The sequence below is a fragment of the Hippocampus guttulatus genome, chromosome 11 (genome assembly GCF_054856545.1).
Source record: "Hippocampus guttulatus isolate MCC_2025c chromosome 11, RoL_Hgut_1.0, whole genome shotgun sequence".
In the NCBI taxonomy this organism is placed as follows: Eukaryota; Metazoa; Chordata; class Actinopteri; order Syngnathiformes; family Syngnathidae; genus Hippocampus; species Hippocampus guttulatus.
Genome location: NC_141271.1, coordinates 21,942,749 through 21,964,807, shown reverse-complemented (window position 1 = coordinate 21,964,807; position 22,059 = coordinate 21,942,749). Strand labels below are relative to the sequence as shown.

The 22,059-nt window shown below is 56.2% G+C and overlaps 2 protein-coding genes across 7 annotated transcripts; one reads left to right on the top strand and one right to left on the bottom strand.

Moving 5' to 3' along the window:
* Window positions 1–597: 597 nt before the first annotated feature.
* frzb (frizzled related protein) lies at window positions 598–7,277 on the bottom strand. Of its 2 annotated transcripts, XR_015102331.1 has the most exons (9): window positions 6,901–7,277; window positions 3,860–4,108; window positions 2,963–2,998; window positions 2,824–2,883; window positions 2,674–2,739; window positions 1,781–1,985; window positions 1,655–1,718; window positions 1,060–1,179; window positions 598–883 (listed from the first exon to the last, which is right to left on the bottom strand). XR_015102331.1 is itself a non-coding variant. In XM_086124353.1 (8 exons), exons 1-8 carry the CDS (start codon window positions 7,103–7,105, stop codon window positions 1,120–1,122), a joined length of 945 nt encoding a protein of 314 aa, XP_085980479.1. In that variant the 5' UTR covers window positions 7,106–7,276; the 3' UTR covers window positions 598–1,119. The 2 variants fall into 2 exon arrangements, 1 of the variants encoding a protein (XP_085980479.1); XM_086124353.1 differs by having other exon boundaries at window positions 598–1,179; window positions 6,901–7,276.
* Window positions 7,278–7,539: 262 nt separating this feature from the next.
* pde1a (phosphodiesterase 1A, calmodulin-dependent) lies at window positions 7,540–19,407 on the top strand. Of its 5 annotated transcripts, none has more exons than XM_086124348.1 (16): window positions 7,547–11,231; window positions 13,677–13,703; window positions 14,367–14,483; window positions 14,879–15,064; window positions 15,546–15,612; window positions 16,319–16,435; window positions 16,770–16,910; window positions 17,001–17,101; window positions 17,171–17,296; window positions 17,390–17,491; window positions 17,608–17,728; window positions 17,817–17,898; window positions 18,121–18,241; window positions 18,321–18,508; window positions 18,663–18,809; window positions 18,917–19,407. In XM_086124348.1, the coding sequence occupies exons 1-16, from the start codon at window positions 10,657–10,659 to the stop codon at window positions 18,961–18,963; spliced, it is 2,265 nt and encodes a 754-aa protein (XP_085980474.1). In that variant the 5' UTR covers window positions 7,547–10,656; the 3' UTR covers window positions 18,964–19,407. The 5 variants fall into 5 exon arrangements, with proteins under 5 accessions (XP_085980478.1, XP_085980476.1, XP_085980477.1 ...); XM_086124349.1 differs by having other exon boundaries at window positions 7,548–11,231; window positions 14,882–15,064; XM_086124352.1 differs by lacking the exon at window positions 17,390–17,491 and having other exon boundaries at window positions 7,540–11,231.
* The last annotated feature ends 2,652 nt before the right edge of the window (window positions 19,408–22,059 follow it).

Sequence of the window (22,059 nt, the reverse complement as noted above, 5' to 3'; positions counted from 1 at the left end):
AATTGGGTAGCAAAGAGATCTCCAATGAGCTCCCTTGGAACTGTGTCTGTAACGGCCTTGTCAAATCAAAACGGCACACGGCTATCTTTTCAAGCTTTCGTGGGTCAATACTCATGATAGACGAAATTTCATGTGGAATTGGGTTGGGGGCCTACTGTTCAAAAGAAGTGAATTGACAGAGCCCCGAAAATGGCCAGATGGACCCTGGAGTGGTTGCTTGAATCCCTAACGGCTGATGTGTCGTGCCTCTTTCGGGTGGGATGACTTTTGGTGGCTCGACTGGCAAATTTGATGCTGCTTGGTCAAACTGGCTTTGAAAAGCATTGAATCCTGCCTCCAAATGGCCAAATTGACTGTCAATTGGTCACGCTCAACCCAAATGGCCGACTTGCAGTGTCTTTGTGGCCTCTTGCGACCTTTCTTGCGGCTCGACTCATCATACCCTACCAAACGTCAGGTTGCTCAACGAAGCCGGCGTGAATTTCTGATCATTGTACTCGTAGCAGCGCGCTGCCGCTTCCCGGGACCCGAATCAGGACTACGTTCATTGAAAAGGACATTTGTGGGGGGGGGGGGGCATAGAGAAACAAAGTACAATTTAAAAACAAGCTTTTTTATTATTTTAGTCGTTTGATCAATTTCATTCGGTTCTTCCAAAGGAACCACGTCGTCGTCGTCACATGCGATACCGAATCAAATCGAGAGCAGCGCAACGAAAAAAGTGAAAAGTAGGCTATTGTTGATGGCTGATATTGTTCACGTTGCGAGGATGACCGTGGACCTATTGCACTCGTTGAACGTGCTCTGCCTTTTGCCCCTTTTCTTTGCTTCTCAGCACGAGGACAACAAGTCATGGACGGGAGTGAAAAGGCGCAGAAATTCCCTTTATGGCGGGAAAACGGACAAAATGGAAGCCCAGATCCCTGGTGAGAAGCCTCTCGCGCGCACAAACACACACGCAAGCAAACCTTAGCAGACAGCACACACAAGTATACTCTCTCTGTCACACACACACACACACACTGAATGTGCAAAAGATAATGAACTACATTGTGCTACCTGTGATAGTGCAATATACACACACACGCACACGCACGCGCACGCCTGGTTGGTCCCATCTCAGTGGCGACTCCTGCGATGAGCTGCTCGGGCTTTTCCCTGCAGGATCTGATCCCAACGCTATACACAGAAAGGACGTCGGCATTAGAGGCGGGCGGGCAATCCATTGAGGAATCTGCCGGATAGAAATTCGAATGGCATGGACCGCAAGTCGGGTGGCCGTCATTGCGCTTTGAAGACCAGAAAATTTCAGGTCAGCTATTTTGGAGATGCAACGCGCTTCATGGTGAGCGAGGCGGTTGCGTTCATCTCTCTTGTCCGGCGCGGTGATTGGTTTCCAGTCTGGCCCAAACAAATGTTTACCCGTTGACTCTCGGTCAAAGTTTGGCTTGCTTGCTTACTCTCGTGCCGACTCGGTTTGGTCGGGCGAGGGCGGGCCGGCTAAGACCCGGTGGCCGTTCTTTGTGTGAAACTGGCACCGTAGCATGTTTTGTTCATTCGGCCGCAAACGACGCGAGGGCCGCGCCGATGCCCGGATGTGGATCAAACGCTTCGCTGCGCGTTGCCTTTGAGCTCTTTGAAAATGTCTCCTGACCTTGACTTTGCGTCCCATCTTGTCCTTCCACTTTTGCGCGATGGAGCCGTCGATCAGCAGCAACCTGCGACGTAGGTAGGCCCCGCGTCAGCCACTCGCCATCGCCTGGCTAAACGCGCCGCCTACCTGGACGTCTCCTCGTTCTCGTATCCCATGATGAGGTACTCGTCTCCGGCGGTGACGGGCGGACATTGGCACGAGGACGAGTAGTGAAGGGTCAGCGTCTCTCTGGGGATGTGCACCAGCGAAGACTTGAGGACCTCGCGAACCTCCACCACCGCCGTGGGCTCCATGCCCCGCGTGCGCACCTCGCGCACGCGGGCACGAATCACTACGCGAACCCCCGCCCCCCAACACACACGCAGGTTAAAAGACACCTTCTGCAGCCAAAGGGTGGAAGAAAACTGTCCGAGCGGCAATATCGCCACATGTACTCTGCGCAAAATCAAACGGAACCGCATGCGATCACATCCCGGGACGAAGACCCGCGCGCTCAAAGGGCGGGCGGGCGGACAAATTCTTGTGAAAGGCGGCGACTCCCGCCGACGGAGCGCTTTCGGGACCTCCAGAATCGCGTCCGCTCATCCGAAGGAGACTTTGCTCACGGAATCCCACCGAGTCCCATCGGAGAAGGAGCAAAAATGCCGTCGGAGTCTGAGCGGCAACAGCCGAGGACATCATCTACTCCTCGACGCCCGCATGGGAGAAACGGGAAATATCCTCAAAGGTCCCCGAGCCGCAAGTGGAGAAACTGTCGGGCCGATCTCACTCCTACCAACCAGCGGCAAAGCCTTGCGGTCCGATCTTCGCGGGTACCGGCTAAATCTCGGCGCGGCTTCCGGCCATCCCGGGGGGACTTGAACGCGATCCCCATTGCAAATGCTGGACACGTTTGGGTCTACGCGCGGCCTTTCCGCACCCGACGACGGCCTTCCGATGCGTCGACCGATGGGCCGCGTCGACCGTTCCTAACCACCGACGCTATCTGCCAAAATAGCGTCTCATCAAAATCGACTCACCGTAATTGTAGTTGTTCTTCAGGTAGGTCTTCAAACCCATCTTGACGGTCTTACATTTGCAGCGATCTACATGCGCGCCAGGAGACACGGAGAGCGTGCGTTAGCGGCGGCGTCTCTTAGTGGCTCGGCCTGCCGCCGGCGCCACTTTACCGACGACGTCTCCTCTGCAGTGAAGGTTGCCGGCGTCCAAGGGGAAGTCCGGACTGGACTCTGTCAATCAAAGGAGAAATCCGTTTTGCGGGGTGCCCAGCTGGCAAAATGAGCCTTTTGGGCTTTTTGGAGTGATGACCTGGGTTGCAGCGAGCCGGGTCCTGGGAGTACGGATCTGCAAAGACACCAAAGGGAGGGCACGGCTGAATGGGACAAACGGCCAACGGCGCGTCGCTCCTCGCGGGCGGCGCTCACGCTCCCTGGACGACATGGCGTCCTTCCTTTGCTTCGAAACGCTATTAGCTTCAAGCCAATGTTTGACGGGGTTTTTTTTCCATGGCTGTATTTTCGGAAGACTTTTTGGATGCATTTGGTTTGAAGGCCAAGCAAGATCGTGTCACTTTTTTTTTTCTGTTATGCAAAAAATAATCTCTTTTTCCGGTTTTATATGTGTAGTGCTCAAAAGGTTTTGGCAAAACGGGCATACATATACGCAATGTTTTACAAAGTGTGTTCCATTCATTATTTGGTACTTTATCCGTTTTTAGATTTCCATTTGTAGTTTCATCAAGGAAATGTGAACGTTACCTTGGGTGAAAAAAAATTGATTTTGGGGCCAGGTCAAAATTTCAATATTTGTTTTTTTTTTCTTCACATTTTAACTGAGAAAAAACGTACATTTTTTAAATGTTTTTGCAGGGTGGTGGATGAAATTTTTTTTACCGTCGTTTTTAAATTTGACATTTTAAGTTTTTGGGGTTGGGGTGAAAATAGAATTCTTTATCCTAGACATTGTTTAAAATATCTTTTTGTATGAGAACAGTAGAAACCATGGGATTTTGGGGACATTGTTTTTGCTCACGGCATTTTTTTTCCTACAATTTCTTTGTTGGAATCAAACATTGGAGCAGGGCTTTTGAAAATCATGCGTCATTTTTTACAATCATTATTATTTTTTTTGGTCTGCGTGTTTTTCAGCCGAGCGATTTGAAGCTGCGTTTTTTTTTCCCATCTGTTTTGCGTAGGGGTGTCGTACCGGCGGCGTCGGCCTTGACGATGGCCTCGGGCGAGATGCAGACGCCGCGGTCGTAGAGGGGCAGCTCGCCGCACTGGAGGCTGTCGGGCCAGCTGTGGTTGTAGCGCCTCATGACGGGCTCGCATCCGCGCCGGGCGCGCTCGCACACCGCCTTGCACGGCTTGATGGGCTCGTGCTGGAAGTCGATGGTGCAGATGGGCGCGTACATGGCGCACAGGAAGAACAGCAGGTCGACGCTGCAGCCCGTCCCTGCGGGAGGTAACCGCCACACATGTCGGAAACACTCGGCTCGAGTCGCCCGGCGCAATTTTGCCGCGTGATTGGAAGGTGACGTGCGTGAAAAAAGGGCTTGCCGTGCTCCCAGGGCATTTCCCACGAGCGCAAGCGTGAAACAAAACGGAGCCATTGAGAAAAGAACGCTCCTCGTTCTGTCATCGGACCTTTCAAAAAAAAAAAAAAATAAAGAGTTTGTCACGAAAGTCTTGTGTGGCCATCAAAAGCCCTTTCTCGATTTGGCTTTGTCGTTTGAGATGTCACAAAGGTTAAACAGCAATGCGCCCAAGTCACCGTTTTGCCTGACACGTTTCTCTTTTGCTCTGCTTTTTGCTTTGAAACCGCTGTTTTGGGGGAAACCAACACAGATTCTCAGAACGAAGAAAGTCAAAAGTGACTTTTTGTAGGGGCAAAAGAGCAGGAGGCTTGGCTTTGAAATGGCAAAAACAAAAAGCAAAGTGGCCGCAAGTGGACATTGGCCGTTTCTGCTCGATGCCAACAATGTCGTGTGACCGAACAAAACGCTCTGGAAATGGTCCTAAATGGCAGGGGGCAATACGGGGTGTGTGTGTGTGTGGGGGGGGGGGGGGGCTCTGCGCCAAAAAATAGTTCACACTGTGACCCTGGAAGCGAAGCCCTTCAAAATGTTTCCCCAAAACAAACGAGGTCCAAGTCAACCCGAGTAAAGAGTCCAAGAAGATGTTTGCGCAGAGCAGGAATGTGGCCAACGTGCCGGCCAGCAACTGAGCTAATCGCGCGCACAAAAGCGGCCAAGCATGTGATAGCGTCTGACGCAACGTTGTATGCTTTGGTCGCACGTATCGCTGATTTGACGCCGCGTGACTCGGCCGAGACGTGTTGGCAGGACAAAAAGGAATGGTAAAAAAAAAACCGCTCTCTCGCTTGCTGTTTTCTGAGCGGGCTGAAAGCGGACGCCTCCCTCAACTGTCCATCAAATGGCCCTCTTCATGTCTTAACGCCTCCACGTCGCAACCTGTGCAAGGGACCAAAACCGCTGCGCTTCAAGCCTCCGCCGGCCGGGGCGCGGATCTCCCTAGTGAGTTGTCGGTGGGCTTTTCACCCCACCGTGAAGCGCTCGAAAGCCAACCTTCCAGCCCAAACCGCCGGAGTACCCGGACAAAAACCCACCCTGGCACGGCGAGAACATGCAAACTCCACACAGGGAGGCCGGGGCTGGAATTGAACCCGGTACCTCTGCACTGCGAGGTCGATGCGCTAACCACTGGATCACTGGGCTGCCCCCCCCCCCCCGCAAAAAAAAAATTGATATACTGTATATATATTGGGTTGTTTGCGTCAAGGTCACCTGGCCCAAAACCCGCCAATCAAGTAATGCCAGTCGCTTGCTGATAAGATAAGATAAGATAAGATATCATTTATTTGTCCCACACTGGGGAAATTTACAGTCTCCAGCAGCAAGATTGGGGCTAGAAAGAAGAAAAATGATGGGGACAAGCACAAAGTCACAGTTGCGTATGCGCTCTTCATGTTCACGTCATGTGAATGAATCCGATCAAGCTGTTGTTGATGAAGCGCACGAGGCTTCTCCTTGAGCTAAAAACAAAGGCCAAGCGCTCAAGTGGCGCGCCAGGCCTCCAACGTCATGTCAGCGCAGAGGGCGTTGGGGCGCCGTGTCGGTTCAAAACCTGTCGGGAGACCTGCGCTCACCCTTGCCTCGGATGGTCGAAATGAGAAAAGACGACGACGGGGAAACCCCAACCCCAAAACAAAGACGAGACAACAGAATAATCAAGAAAACCGGAGGGCTGAAAAGGATCCGCGCAAGATGCCAAGAGCAAGCCCGAGACCCCACGAGTGCGTAGATGCCGAGGGTCAAGAGAAAAGACATGACGACCAGGAAGACCCCCCTAAGTCAACAAAGGCTCAGATAACCTGGGGGGGGGGGGGTGTCAGATTGGGGCTTACGCCCCCAAGGCTTGCTTGTTTTGGCTGCCGACTCTTCCTCGCCAAAATTTTCTTTAGAGTTTGAAACCTTTGACTCTGGCCAGGATCCATCATGGCCGCAGGTCAAAGCCGCCGCGGGAAACGCGGCCTCGGCGCGGCGGGCGCCGTCCCGTCTCCGCGGTTGTCCCGTTTTGGGGGCGGTATCGTCATTTGTTTTGCCTCGGGTGTCTTTTGGGCATCCTGTGAAAAGGGCTGCAGCAGTTTTGGTTTGTTGCTCTTGGACTTGAACACGGACGGATGCGTCCAAACGACGAGGTCCGTCGGACCAAAACCAAGAGGTGACCAAAACTAAAATTGAAGACGCCGAGGAAGACTTGACGAAATGAAAGCGTGGAGGGAAAACCAAGCGGCAATGTAAGATGACGCGCAAGTCAAAAGACTGAAAAGCGTGACGACCAAGAAAGAAGCAGGGAAGGTGCCAAGGAGGAGCGAAATGCAGATGAAGAAAGTGAGGAGGAAGGAAACGCAGTCATTTTGGGAGCTGACGGTGCAACTGGACAGGCGACTCTCAAAATGGACTTTTTCCTCTCTCTCTTTGTCGGCGAGCGCCGTCGCTCGCCGACGGCTTTTGTTTTCCCGATTGGCAGTGCCGCTCGGGACCACCGGGTGTCACTGTTGGCTCATCGCGGCAGACCTTGAAGCACGTCCTACCGAATGAAACGAAGCTTCCCGGAACTTGTTTGTCCTTTCAAAAGCGGTTAAAAGCGACGGAAGGGCTGAGCCAAACAATGGCCGTGACGAGTTTGAAAGCGGCGGAGGAGCGTGCGGCGCGGCGTACTGACCGAGCAGTCCCTCGAACTGTTCGATGGCGAGCACGGCGTTGTCCTGCGTGCTGTGGTGCAGATGGTTGGGCATCTTGGTCATGTTCCAAGGCATGGAGCGGCACAGCGGGATGCGCACGGGCTCGCACGCCGCCGCCGCCGCCCGCGGCGGAGCCAGCGCGCAGCAGGCGGCCAGCGCCGCCACCAAGGCTCCCCACTGCCTCATTGCCGGATCGCGGCGACTCGGGACTGGCCGCTGGCTTCTCGCGGAGTTTGTCGGGAGCGGCCGCTGTGCTCGGCGATCCGCTGCCTGTCCTTCTGACTGCGGGTCCGCTGGCGAGGGGAGGAGAGGGCAGGGGAGGGGCGCGCTTCTTGCTCTCCTCCTCCCCCTTGCACACTTTCTCTTCTGTCCAACTCTCCCCCCCACCCCCCACACGTTCCTTCCCTTCCCTTTCCTGCCAACTGTCAACGCCGGCCGTTCTCACCTCTGCTGAGGCTCGGCTCAGGCCTTCCTCCTGGCAGGCCCCCCCCCCTCACTTTTGGCCACCTCTGAAACTCTCGACTGCCAGGCGCTCTTCTTCCCCCGTCCAACTTTCCTCGGCCTCGGCCCTCATCTTCTCTGGCCTCTGTCCGACCCCCCCCCCCCCCTTCAGCCCTGGGGTTCAAGTGTCCCCCCTCCCCCTTCTGCCTCAAGCCGGGTTGACTTGATTGGAAGCGTGTTGGCCCTCTGCCCGAAGACATGCGAAGGCAGCGCCGCGTGACGAGAAAACGCCACGATAGCAACTCAAGTGTATTTCTCGAGCACTTTCAAACGGCCATCGCCGCATACAAAGTGAAGACGCAAAGTCGACGGGGCGCAAGTGAACCAACGAAACCAAACGATGCAAACTTCTCACTGGAGTCAACGAGAAAGTCCGAAGAGGCGACGGTGGGACCGAAGTGCTCACGGCCCCCCCCCCACGGGAGATGGCCGCTCGCCGGCGCAGCCCGCCTCCGTCATTCGGTCGACGGCATCTCGGCCTTTGCTGACGCACGGAGTCCACCTTGGCGCTGGCCGCATCAACTCCTCCGACCGAGTGGGATGACGCTGCAAAGTGGAAAGCGGTGGTGGGGGCTGATAGCAGTAATGGTTGTCAGATGTTGCAGCGCGAGCTTCTCGTGTTTGACTTGACCGACTGCCAGCACGCACGCACGCACGATGGGTTTTCTGACTCATGTGTCAACACGCAGAAGGGAGCCCGTCAGCACTTTTTCCTCCTCCGATCCTTCCTTCATCCCTTCTTTGCGCGCGTGCCTCACGAGGGCTTTCGCGCATTTCTGTTCTCCTCCCTGAAAGTCGTCGCTCCCATGAAGCGCATGGAGTAGGACAACCCAAGTACACGACGAGCATGCTGACCACGCGCGTGCCAAAAGTCCCCTTCGAAGGCCAAAAGAGAAGGAAAAAAACCGCGTTGCCGTCCTTTTTCTCCGCACCGAAATGTTCTCGGAAACGAGCGCGATCCTTTCCAACATCAATAGAAGGCCAGCTGCGCTCACACGCATGTGCGCGCACACGTGCGGCACATGAGGCCCGGGCCTTCAAAGGCGCGTGCGGGCCCGCCTTTGCGGGAGCGGGTGGCAACGAGACTCCCCCACGGTGGCGCGCTCAAAGAACGCCAACGCGACGCCGCACGCGGAAGCGCGAGACTCCCACGGAATGCGAGTGTCGACCCCCACCCGAGACCGCCGCTCGCGCACCCGGACGCGACGCCATATGAAAAATGGAGAGCGCCAACGCGAAGCGCGTCGACGCGATGGAGCGCAAAGGAAACGGGAGCGCGGGCGAGGCGCGGCGACGTTGTGTGGGTCTCTCGCACGACTGACTCGGGATGCCGTTTGGAGAGACGAAAGCAGCGTCGCTCGTTCTTGCGGCCCGAGTTTGCGCAGTCTTGTCCTCGTTTTGCCGCGGTTGTCAGGACGCGACGAGCGCCTCTTGGGCCAACTTTGGCGGTTCGCCGGCGTCAAAACGCCAGGAACTGGCGTCCTCTGGTGGTCACTCGCCATCCCCGCGTGCCTCCCGTGACCGCGGCTTGAATCGATTTGTCATTTGTCGCTCGTGATTTTCATTCCCTCATATTAAGACATGTGCGCCTATTCGATTCAATTCATTCGCATCACTTTTGCGGCAAATGAAATGAAATGCATTCAACTTTCATCCGGGCCGAGATGAAAATCGAACGTATGACGAGATGACTATTTCGGAAAAGAAACGCCTTCCCGTCACTTGAGGCTAATTCACTCCGGTCCGATTCTGTCCAATAAAATGGCGCTCAGTGTCGACTTGCCGTCAAATAATCCAAGCGAAAAGTCACCCGAGTGAAAGGATGCCGATGAAAGGTCAAAAGGTGAGCGGAGCGCTCGCGTCATGCGGTGAGCTCATTGGCATCATATCCCGTCACGGATTGTTGCACTGGTGACAAAGTGGACCCCCCCCCCCCCCCTACCCGCCCAGCCACCTCCCCACGCCCTTTCTGCTGCTTCTCCTCCTCGTCATCGTCAGGAGCGCGACGGCGCAGCCGGCCGACGCTCGGGCCTCCGCCATCTTTTTCATGTCAAAAATCTCAACGGAAAAACCATCTTGAGTCAAAAAAAGCAAACCGATGGGGGGGGGAAAAAAAGATGCTCTTGGGTCTGTGCTCCCGTTGGACCAGCAGTGGGGGTCAAAGGCTTTGAATTGGGTCGGCCGCAAACTCTTCTGATGGTTTTCAACTGTTCGTTTTTCAAAATTGGCTCGTCTCACCCTCCGTCTCGTTGATCCATTTTAGACCAGAAGATTTTTCGGGTGCGTTTCATTCATTGATTGAACTATTTTAATCTTTGATACGTTCGGGAACTCCGAAAATGTCGCCCTCTGACTTGAATTGTTCCCATCTGAATTTCTCAACGTCCCGCCAACAACGAGGCGCAAGTGGGGGCGCTTCTCGCTTGCCATGGTTTGCTCCCTGTTTTTCTTCTTCTCACTTTCTGTCTTCGCCGTCGAGCTCCACGCCCGCTTTCTTGGCAAAGTGTCCTTGCGCGCGTGACCTCACGGCCCCGGCAGGTGACCTTCTCCGGCCGGGCGACGGCCAATCGCGACGCCGACGAAGACTTCCGCGCGAGGTGCCCCTGCGCGCCGCCGCTCAAAAGAATAAAAAAAGAGGATGGAAAGCAAAGGGGAGGAGCGGAGGGCGACAAAGAAGGAGAAATGGAGGGAGAGGGGAGAGACGCCAAGAAGAAGCTTGCGAGTGAGAGAGCAAAGGACGAGACATTTGAAGGAGGAAAGAAAGGGGGCAGGCGAGGACACGGGAAAGTCAGGAGAAAGGGAGGGCGGGGGGGCTGGCGGGCGTGGAGAAAAGGAGGCGAAGGACGGCCGAAAGCGGTGATGACAGACAGAAGAAAGGAGAAGTGCGCTAGCTGATGGCGCGTCGACTGCAGGATTCCATCACTCTTAGCAACCGGCCGCTTTGGTGTTGCCACGGTAACGCCGGCTAACGTGCTCCGCTGCCGCCGCCCTCTCTCTCTCTCTCTCTCTCGCCCTCTCGCTTCCTGCCCGCGTTGCCACAGCGACACAGTCCTGGACGAGGAATCCGATGCTCCGGAGTGTCCAGAAGTTCGCAGCTCCCGATTTCCCTCCACCTTTCTCTCCACCCGTCAACTCCTCGTCATCGTCGCGGAGATCTGTCCGTCCCCAAACAGGGAGTTGAGGAACTTTGGACCTTCCGTCCTGGCCTCCTCCTCGTCCGCCTCCTCCACGCCCACATGAACACCCACGGCCAAGAGGAGGCCCCGATACCCCTGGTGGAGGAGGCGGCGGCGGCGCAACCGGGAGAGGCGATGGAAATGGAGGAGGAGGCGCGACTGGAACAGGGACAGCCGGCTGACCGGGAGCGACGGGGGGGAGACGGAGAGGAGCATCAACCTGGGGAGGTGCACAATCAGGTGGGTGCACCTGAGGAGGCGCGGGCAGAGGACGAACGGGAGAATGGCACACGAGAGGACGAAGAAGAGGGTCCGCGGCAAGAGCAAGCCATCGAGGAGATGCCGCGGGAGGAGGCTCGACAGCTGGAAGAGGAGGGGGTGTGGCTCGCTGACGGCGTGGAGGCTCACGCCGAGGAGATGCGGCGGGAGCGGGACGCCGTGCCGTCCGAAGAAGAGCAACCCGCGGAGGAGGCGCGGCTGCTGCGGGAGAACGCCGCGCGGCAACGGACGGCCAATCGGCCGCGGGAAGAGGAGCAACACGTGGAGGAGCTGCCGCGGGACGAGGAGCAGGAGGACTTTGTGGACTCTCTGGAGCAAAACCACAGCAGTCAAGTTCTCAATCGCCTCAGAGGAATGTAAGTATAAACGGCGAGACCGGGACGAGCGTCGTCGTCGTCCGACGCCGATGTCATCGCCGCGCCATCGTGGCGGCATGGTGCGTCGTTGCCGTGGCAACTGAGAGCCCCCACCAGGAAGCCGGCGTGTCACATGCTACGCGCTACGTACGTGTTACCGGCGAAAAGCGCGAGATACGTACGACGCCATCGAGAGCGGCGGCTCGATAGACGGCCGAGTTAGAACATCGGCCCGGGGATCGAAAACCCAAGAGCCTTTCCGTGAGGTCGCAAAGGCCGAGGCGGGCCGGCCGGAAGGCCCGGCGAGGCGGACCCGCCCGCGCGGGAGGGCCCCTCCGAAGGTCTGGTTGAGTCGGCACGTCGGCGGGAAAGCGCCACCCGAGGTCGGCCGAGTGGAGCCGCCCCGAGGCGGATGAGGTCCGGCGGCGGCGGTTGTGCTCGCCGAGGAGCTCGTTGCACACCCGCGACGTTTGGAGGCCTTTCCTTCCGTCGCCTGCTAGCGGGCCAACGCTCACCGCCGTGATCCCGATTGGATCACCGAGAAGGTTCACGTGGCGGCCCCACGCCGGAAGTCTGCGTTAGTGATGACGTCGTCGTCCTCCTCCTCCTCCTCCTGGGCAATCGGCCCCCGTCAGGGGACTTGCCCCCTCGGGTCCCGCACCCGATACGACTCTCGCCGGTGCCGCGCGAGGTTCACACCAGGCCCTCGCCTGATTCTTGTTTAGGGAGGGTCGTGGGGCGGCTACTCCCACTCCGCTCCGTTCCGGCGGGGCGAGCGCCGGGCGCCTCGCCTTCCGGTGAGACCCCGCCTCCTTCCCCGTCGGCCGCTGGGCATTTAGCCCCGTCTGGGGCCCCGAGAGCCCCGGCGGTCCCCCCCCCCTCACGCCACTCGGAGGCATCCCGCCGCGTGAGGGCACCGTCACCATCATCATCATCATGGCTGGCGACGGCCACGTCTCGTTTGGCACAGCTGCCGTGCGGCGGCCATCTTGTCCTCTCTATTTGTCATTCAACAAACAAATGCAACAGGCTGAAGGAGGCTTTTTGCCATCCACGTGCCAAGTCTTGTCACGCACGCGCGTGCGCTCACATGAACGTGTGAGAAACAAACAGTGAGGGAGACACATTTGCTTCAAGTGTCTCTCACATTCTTTTTATTGCAAATGTGCCGCAGAAGTCACTCGGCAACACCGCTTGTGGAAATAGAAATCCGTTTTTTTGGGGGTCGGGGGGGTTCAACTGTCAGTCCAGGGATACATTTAGACGCGCCATCGTCAAATCTCCAAATCTTAAAAGGTGTGCAACAACAGCTGATGCTGAATGTGTCAACATTCACTTTTGTGAGATTGTCACCGTTCGTTAGGGTCAAGGCCTCTGGAGATGTTTGCGATTCGGGGCTCCAAAGGTCAAACTCGGGAACGGAAGGTCGAAGAGCAAATGAACAAATCAGGTAGAGCAACAGAAAAAGTCGTGCCGAGTGTGAAATTAGGGAGAGCCCCGCAGATGAGGTAGGACGAGAGATCACGGAGAAGAGCAGAGAAGGTAGCGTGCCGGGGTAGCGTCGAGCGGCGCATAAGGTTGAAATGGAAAGAAGGTGGGACAGCAGATCAGGTAGAGCACGCGATATGGTCGACCGCATGCACAGATTAGTTGGGTCAACTAGAGTGGACGCTGACAAATCAGGTAGGGCGCCAAATATGGAAGGTCGACGTAGCAAGAAGCTCATGCTAGCGCTCACGCTACATTCTAACGGGATGCTAACTGTCAGGCTAGGCGCTCGCTCCGGATGGACGTGTTTCGTGCTACTCTCGTGTTGTACTGTCATGTCACACGCTAACATGATGTTACCTCTCGTGACGCTTTAACGCCACGTGCGCTCACACGATGCTATCTCGATTCGTGCCGCTAATATGACCCTCGTGCTAGCGTGATGCTAACTATCAGGATACTACCATGTCACACGCTAACGTGATGCCGTCTTGATTCGTGCCGCCAATATGATCCTAATGTTCCATGTTACAAGCCTCTCATGTAACACGCTAACATGTTACGATCATGACATGCTAAGGCCGAATGATGCGCGTCCGGGGTCCCGTTAGTTTTGAAGAATGTCGGCGCGCGCGTGGTACATTGCGGGCCTCTGTTTCCATGGCGACAACGCGCACGCACACCCCAATGCGGCGCACCGAGCGACCCGGAGAGAAAAGCACAGCGGAGTGTTTCTTTTGAACATCCCGCTTTTGTGGCGCTTTGCATTGTTTTCGTCTGCCGGCGTGTCGTCGTGCGCGTTGAAACGTTGCCGCGTTGGCTGGCGCGACACCGCTGGCAACGCACCCTGACGGAGCGCGCGCCCACCACGTGCGCGTCACGTCATGGTTGTTGCTTACTTTGGAGCCGTCCGTATCCAGTCATGACGCGCGACCTTTCTTTTGTTCTTCTTTGCAGGCAGAAATACAAAAGCACGTCACAGAGGTAAGACCGGCGCACAAGCACTCACACGACACGCTTGCAAATGATGGCTCCCAGTCGAGACACGATGACTTTGACCGAAGAAATGTCTCCGTCCTGTTGCCATGGTTACTAAAACGCATTCCATGCCGTTTGGTCACCATGACGGTGGCACAATGCCTTTCCTCCTCAAAAGTCCAGCGCTCCGAACATGCCAAAAACGACACCGCGCATTAAACGTTTGCTTAGCGTAGCTTAGTTGACATTTCCAAAATGTCCGCCGAGGCCCAAGCGTTCCGCGATGGGACGTGCGTGCGCTTCGGTTGCCGTGGCAACAAATGAACGATTTTCACAAAGGTAGCGGGGCAAAGAAGAGCATCCGAGCTGCCGGTACTGCGTTGCGGCGCGTTGGCGATGCTGCGGTGCCTCGGCGCAGCGTATGGGACGAAGGCCGCCGATCCCTTCCTGCCTGCCCCCTCCCAAAAGATACGCACCGCTTTGTTTAATCGGGAGAATGGAACAAGCTGTCAGACAATCATGACTGATTTGTTCGCCCGCCTATGGCCTTTTGCTTTTTATGTTAGCATGAAGCTCAGCGGACGACCCCCCAGGCCAGGCAAAAAAGTGACCTGCCTTCGTTTGTTCCGTTTGCGCCTTCCGTGACCGAGTGTGCCGTTTTCTTTTCAGGCTGAAAGCGGCGATGGCGGCGCTGGACGGCGGCGGCGCGCCGGACCTTGCCGAGCTGCGCGGGAACCTGCGGCTGGCCGCCGCCATGCTGGACGCCGTCTACGCCGACGAGACCAAGTCAGAAGGGGCCCGCCCCCCCGCGCTCGCCGGCCGAGCCGCGCGCATTTGCCGCTGGATTCGCTCTCATGCGCACAACTCAAACGGAAAGAAAGAAAGGAATAGCGTCACAAGTGAAACATTTTTACCCAGGCTACTCACAACTCTTCTTGAAATGCTCTCATTCACAAAACGGTCGCCCAACCGCAACACTTGGTTTCAGACGGCAACGAATCGCTCTCGCACAAAGCCGCATCACTCACGCCTTCTTCAAATTGAAACGCTCTCACGCGCACCGCTGAGACACAACACTCGGGCACTCTCAGGCGCTCCGCGAAAATAAAACGACCCCGAAAAAGCACTTTGACGCGCAATCCAGCAATGCTCTCCGACGCTCTCACGCTCAATCTCGCCAGCAGACGTCTGCTGGACCCCGAGGACGATCTGAGCGAGCTGCCGGCCGAGTCGGTGCCCAGGGAGGTCCGCGACTGGCTGGCGTGCACCTTCAGCCGCAAGATGGGCGTGGCCAAGCGCCGGCCCGAGGAGAAGCCCCGCTTCAGGAGCATCGTCCACGCCGTGCAGGCCGGGATCTTCGTCGAGAGGTAAGCGGCCCTTTTCAACATTTCAGCCGAGGGAAACGGAATCCTCTCGTTTCTGCATTGAAATCCATTCAAAATAAGGAACATTCGAACGGCAACAAAAATGTGGTTGTTGTTGTCGGGAGGGGGATTTATCTGTACCTTTAAAAACCAAACAAACTGCAATGGAATGTAACTTCCCCGCCGACCGCCATTGACGGCTCGCTCTCCCTCGGTCCAAATTGGATTTGAAAAACTCTTCTGAGCGTCACCTTCCATGATTTCCATGAGGCTGACGATGATGCCGGTGGGGAGTTTGGTGACATTGACGGGCGGGTGTGCGGCAGTGCGCTTAATGACCCGTGAAATGGCCGCTGTGTTTGGAGCGCGGTTGTCGTGGCAACTGACAATCCGTTTCTGCTGGAGGAGGACGGGCCGCGCAGCGCTGTTTTCTTATCTGTGTGCGCGTGTGTGTGTGTGTGTGTGCGTGCGCGCGACACGTCAGGATGTACCGACGGACGTCCAACATGGCCGGCCTGACGTACCCGCCCACGGCTCTCGCGGCTCTCAAGGTAACGAAAATGAATCGCACTTTGCTCGCTGCGGTTCTTTCGACAGGAAGTGGCGTCGCCGAAGCCGATGACGTCGCTGACCGCGAACGCTGAGAAGGTTTCATTTGGATCGAGTAACTGGATCAAAGCATGTATTCATTAGACAACCTTACAAAAGCATATATATATCTATAGATATCTTTTTTTTAATTGAAAATAAGGACCGTGGATTGGAGTGGAGTGGATAAAACGTTCTTGTCAAACGTACTGTATGTGTAACGTACAGTACAGAAAGAAGGCTGAATTTTGGTCATTTTTACAGACAATAACTCATCTTGAATATGAATCCAACGTATCTCTGGAAAAGTCCGATTCGACCGGTGAATAGAAAGACAAAAGGAAGGACCTTTGGAAAATAATGTGCTTTGGTAGGGCGATTTCTTATCGGACAATATTGATGATTGTCGATTTGTCGTCGAACCTTAATTATTCTCATTTTTTCTCGTACGTTGGCATTTCCTCCGCCGGAGCATTGCAAATGCTTCTTTGCGTCCCATGCGTTGATGTGAGCGATTGGGATTTGCGAGCAGCGCCGAGGCTCCGCCGCCGCTAACGCTGGCGCTAGCGCGTCCGCCCACGATAGGGACATTTTATGATCATCGTGACGAGTACGAATGTGTTGACTTTTCTGACCTTCTTTTTGTTTGTTTGTTGTTGTGCTTTGTAGAAGGTGGACCGGTGGTCCTTTGACGTGTTTTCGCTTCACGAGGGCACGGGCGAGCACGCTCTCAAGTTTCTGGTCTATGAGCTCCTGACGCGCTATGACCTCATCAACAGGTTCAGGGTACACGCGTCTTCATGTTGTCACGTGCCGACGGACCTTCCCTTCTGACGAGCCCCCCCCCCCCCGCCCCTCCCCCCCGACTTGCGGCTTTGTCCGCTTTGTGAACGTCGCCGCGTCCGGCCGCCGTCGGTTCATGCCTCGAAAGTGAAATCAAATCGCTCGCGTTGGCGACGAGCTTCACTTTCGATGTAAACAAACGACCGCGGGCGGCGCCACCCGACAGCTTTGCGGCGTTTGCTTTCTTTCAACGGGGAGCGTCGACTCGAGCCCCGAGCGATCGGGCTCGTCGGCGCTAGCCGCGCGGTAGCCGCGTATTCGTGTGCGTGCGCTTCAGATTCCGGTGCCGGCGCTGGTGCAGTTTGTGGAGGCTCTGGAGAACGGCTACAGCAAGCACAAGAACCCCTACCACAACCTGGTCCACGCCGCCGACGTCACGCAGACGGCGCACTTCCTCATGCTGCACACCGGAACCATGGTGAGGCCGCGCGGCGACCGACGCCGTCTTGTCTGCGCTTTCCACTTGCAGAGGGTAAAATTCTCGCGCGGGCGCGTGTCTCGTGTGTAGCACTGGCTGAGCGAGCTGGAAATCCTGGCCATGGTTTTTGCCGCCGCCATTCACGACTTTGAGCACACGGGAACCACAAACAATTTCCACATCCACACCAGGTAGGAGGCCGCCTTTGCGCGGGGTTCGTCCTTTTGCGGTGGCGCGACCTGACGCGCGCGCGGCATCAGGTCGGAGGTGGCCATGATGTACAACGATCGCTCGGTCCTGGAGAACCACCACGTGAGCGCCGCCTACAGGCTGATGGCGGAGGAGGACACCAACATCCTGGTCAACCTCAACAAGGACGACTGGAGGTAGGAAGCGGGCGCCCGTTGGCGCGTATTGAGACGCGCGCGCACTCCGCTCGACAGACGAGTCGCCCGCCTTGAGCGCTGACTGCTGCGCAGGGAGCTTCGGGCCCTGGTGATCGAGATGGTGATGTCGACGGACATGTCGTGTCACTTCCAGCAGATCAAGACCATGAGGAACACCCTGGCGCAGTCGCACGGGTCCGCCCACACTCACACTTTTCATCCTTTGCTGGACCCGCCTCAGCTTTGTTTGCGCAGTCCGTTGGCGTCGCTGTCCTCGTGATGCGTGCGCGCGTGTGCGTGTGCGTTTCCAGTGTGGACAAGGTGAAGGTTCTGTCTCTGATGCTGCACGCCGCTGACATTAGCCACCCCGCTAAAAGGTGGCCGCTGCACTACCGCTGGACGCATAGTCTCATGGAGGAGTTCTTCCAACAGGTACACGCGCACACACCACAACGCACGCGCAAAATACACTCGCACACACGCATCCATCGCCATCCTGAATGCGTGTTTTGTGTCACAGGGAGACAAAGAAGTGGAGCTGGGCCTTCCTTTTTCTCCTCTTTGTGACCGGCAGGCCACCATGATCGCGCAGTCGCAGATCGGTAAGAAGCCAGCAACCGGTTCAGGGTGCCCCCCCGCCGATTGCCCAAAGACGGCTGGGATGGGCTCCAGCGCGCCCCGCGACCCTTGGGAGGATAAAGCGCATCGGAAAACGGATGGATGGATGTTTGCGCTGTGCTAGCGGGACCTTCGAGAGACGACGCGCCTCTTGTCATCGGTGAAGCGGTGATCTGTGAGAAATGCACCGACTGTTTGATCGTCAGGTTTCATCGACTTCATCGTGGAGCCGACGTTCAGCGTCCTGGTGGACACGACGGAGAAGGTGATGGGCCCCCTCATAGACGAGGAGAGGAAGGCCCGGGAGACGGGAAACCGACGCTTCAGGTGTGGCCTCCTCGCGCGATGGACTGAGATTGCCCGGATGCGTCGCGGCCGTTGACCGCCGACGTGTCCGTTTGTCCAGCCTGACGGGAAGCGGCTCGGTCACCGTGGAGTCTGTCCAGAGACGCGGCGGCGGCGGCCGCCTCGGCGACAGTGATGACGGACAGACGGACTTCTCCTTGACCGCCATTGACCTGGCCGCTCTCAGGAAGCACCTGAGCGATGTCATCAACGGCAACAAGGACAGATGGAAGGAACTCTCCGTGCGTGGTATGTGCACGCGCACCCACACACACTCGCACACATCCAGTATGTATACACAACAGATCCAACAAACGCAAAGTTAATGGCAAACACGCACAATAACATGCCAATGTACACACGCACACACGCATCGGAAAGTGTCTTCATGTATGATGGGCAGAATTGGCCAATAAGAAGCAAGACGACGAGGCCGGGGTGGAGTCCAAGAGCAGGAGCTGCACGACCGACCCATCCCGGGGCTCGACTGGCTGCCCACCCGATGAAACACGTGACCACGACTCACCTGAGGACCACTCCAGATGGAACGGTAGAGCGCACGTGTACAGATGAATACCTCCGGATTGAGACACACACACACACACACACGCACACACATGCACAGATACACGCAAGATGCTACGATAACTGTCTTAGGGGCGGCGCCAGGAGAGGAGGACCAGGAAGTGCCTGAAAACGCCTAACGGGACATCTGACGTGAACTCTGCCGAGGAACCTGTCGCCATGGTGGCAGATTGTAAGGCGTCCCTCAGGGGTCCTGGCAAAGGCCTTTGGAACTTTTCTTTACAACTGACTTTGAAGGCGTCACGCCACCACAACGTCTCGTGCAAACACGCCAAACAATGCGTCGGACTGGAAGTGAGTCGTGGAACACCCCGAACGTTCACCAAGCATTTAAATTAGCGCCCATCAAGCTAGCTATCTAGATAGCTTAGCATGAGTGTGACAGAGGCGCGTTTGTGTCGTTTGGATCTTTGTCAATCACCGCATCGCCATGGCAACCCTCTCAAAAACACTTTGCGGCCGATGAAGGGAGCAGTGTATGTGCGTGTGCGCGTGCGTGGCATTATTGTTAGCTTTTTGGGTGTGGTTGTGGCCCAGAAGGTCTAATAAACATTTGCAATGGACTCACAAAGATGTGATGTCACTCATACACACACACTGACACTTCATTTAGGTACACTGACTTGGAGACGGCACGCACGCACGCATTCTCGTGCTCACACGAAAACACTTTCACACATTGATAAAAAGGCACGCACACACAAAAGTACACGCAGACAGTCAAACGGCCGCACTTTAACACACAACGCGCATCTCGATGCACGCACGTACACAATCGGATGAGTACTTGATGATGTGAGTGTACTACCGGGGGCGACCCCCGGGTGCTAGTCGAGCGCCATCAAGCGAAGCCACGCCCTCACTCAACTAACTTGAGTGACAGCCCGCCTGACTTCTTTTCAACCAATTGGAGATGACCGGTCATCCCAAAGGTAAATCATGTCATATTTAATTGGCCCATCGTTTGTTGTTGTTGGTCATTTTGGAGAGCATCATTCCAGCCGCCAAGGAGCAGTTAAGCAAAGCAACGTGAAATTTGGTCCACATGTCAGGTAGGCCTCCGGGTACTCCGGTTTCCTCCCACATTCCAAAAAAAAACATGCATGGCAGGCTGATTGGTCACTCTAAATTGTCCCTATGTGTGGGTGTGGGCGTGCATGGTCGTTCGTCTCTGTGTGCCCTGCGGTTGGCTGGCAACCGATTTGGGGTGTCCCCCCCCCCCCCCCCCCTACTGCCCAAAGACGGCTGGGCTAGGCTCCAGCACCCCCCGCGACCCTCGTGAGGATAAAGCGGCTCGGAAGACGAATGAACGAATGTCAGTTAGGACCAAAGTCTCAAGAAGTTGCAGGTTGTAGCACCACTGACCTAGTAGTAACCTTAAGCACTTGAAGCAAATTCAAGAGCAACTGGTTGTGGCTAACGATGCTAACCGGGCGCTTCCATGATTCTTGGTTGTCGCCACACACACTTTGCCGGTAACACCCGGCAGATGACACACACAAGATCCACAAGTGGCTGCTTCAAAGCAAAACGCCACTCGCCCCTCCCGAGTCTTTTCAGACTTGTTGAGACTTTGAATTCATTTATTTTGGGGGGGGGGGGCACATTTGGCACACTTGCGTGGGAGCTGTGTCTCCAGTCAACGCAAGTGGATGGAAGGACAGAGGGAAAGGTACCGTGGAGGACTAAACGGCTGAGTCAGGAAAGAATGTTAGGCGGCGTCGTGGAGGAAAGGGAACGAGGATGTCTGACGGGAAGTCAGGAAGAATGGAATGGGGGGGAACTCGGAAGGAAGGCGGGGCCCTGCATTTGTTTTCTGCTTTCTTGTGAGAAGGAGTTGAACGAGTCTGCCCTCTAGTGGAATGCCACAGAATGACTTTGAAGTTCGACGCATTTGCTTTTCATTTGAAAGGCCGGGGTTTGTTTTCGGTCCAATATTTTGGTTGCAATTCAAAATGGATTATTGTCCATCCATCCATCCATTTTCCGAACCGCTTGATCCTCACTAGGGTCGCCTGGAGCCTATCCCAGCTGTCTTCGGGCAGTAGGCGGGGGACACCCCGAATCGGTTGCCAGCCAATCGCAGGGCACACAGAGACGAACGACCATCCGCGCCCACACTCACACCTAGGGACAATTTTAGAGAGTTCAATCCACCTGCCACGCATGTTTTTTTTGGAATGTGGGAGGAAACCGGAGTACTCGGAGAAAACCCGCGCGGGCCCGGGGAGAACATGCAAACTCCACACAGGGAGGCCGGAGCTGGAATCGAACCCGGTACCTCTGCACTGTGAAGTCGACGTGCTAACCGCTGGACTACCGGGCCGCCCCTGGATTATTGTCATTCTTATTTATTTTTAAATCAAGCACAAGTGTCGAAGCTCTGCAACGCCTCGCCCGGGTCGCCCCGCATCGAAAGGGTACAAGGCCGCCGTTTGGGGCGTCTTGGCCGCTTGAGGACACGCGGCGCGTCGGCTCTTTGAAATGGCAACAAGGTCCGCGTTCGTCGCTTGCCGGGCTATCGGCGCGCGTGGAAAAACAAGGAGAAGGCCTCCCGTTACCGTGGCGACGGTCTGTCGATGCCCGCCGATCCACAAGTGACGAAGACACGGAAATCATCACGAGTGGATTGAAAAAGCGGGAACAACAGCATCTCATGAGCGTGATGCCAAGAATACGTGCGGGCAGCAATGAGGCGGGACATATGCGTGTTTGTGCGCAAATCATCGGCAACTTTGAATTTTGGGGCTGCAACGCGTTCCCAAAAAAGCTGGGACGGGGGTCACGTTGACCACTGTCATTCAAAAGCAAAGATGGGGGCAAAGTCCAAAAACTGTGGTCTGACGAGTCCACATTTCAAAGAACTTTTGAAAATTGCGGACGTCGAGAGGAAAAGAACCAGAACCGGACCTTTGGTGACGCAAAGTTGAAAAGCCGCCGTCGGTGATGCCGCGGCGGCAGCCTCGGTGCCAACGGCGAGGCCGACCGGTCAAGCCCAAAGCTCCGGACGGGTTTTTGCCGCCATCCAAGCGACAGCTTTTTCCCGCAGCGCGCCCCTGCTTATTTCAGCCAGATGACGCCCGGCCCCATCCTGCGCGGCTTCGTCGTCCGGCCTGCCCGCAGTCCAAACCTGTCTTCCGTTGAAAATGTACGGCGCATTATAAAATACGAGTCCCCGGACTTTTGAGCAGCCGAAGCTGGACGCCAAGCAAGAA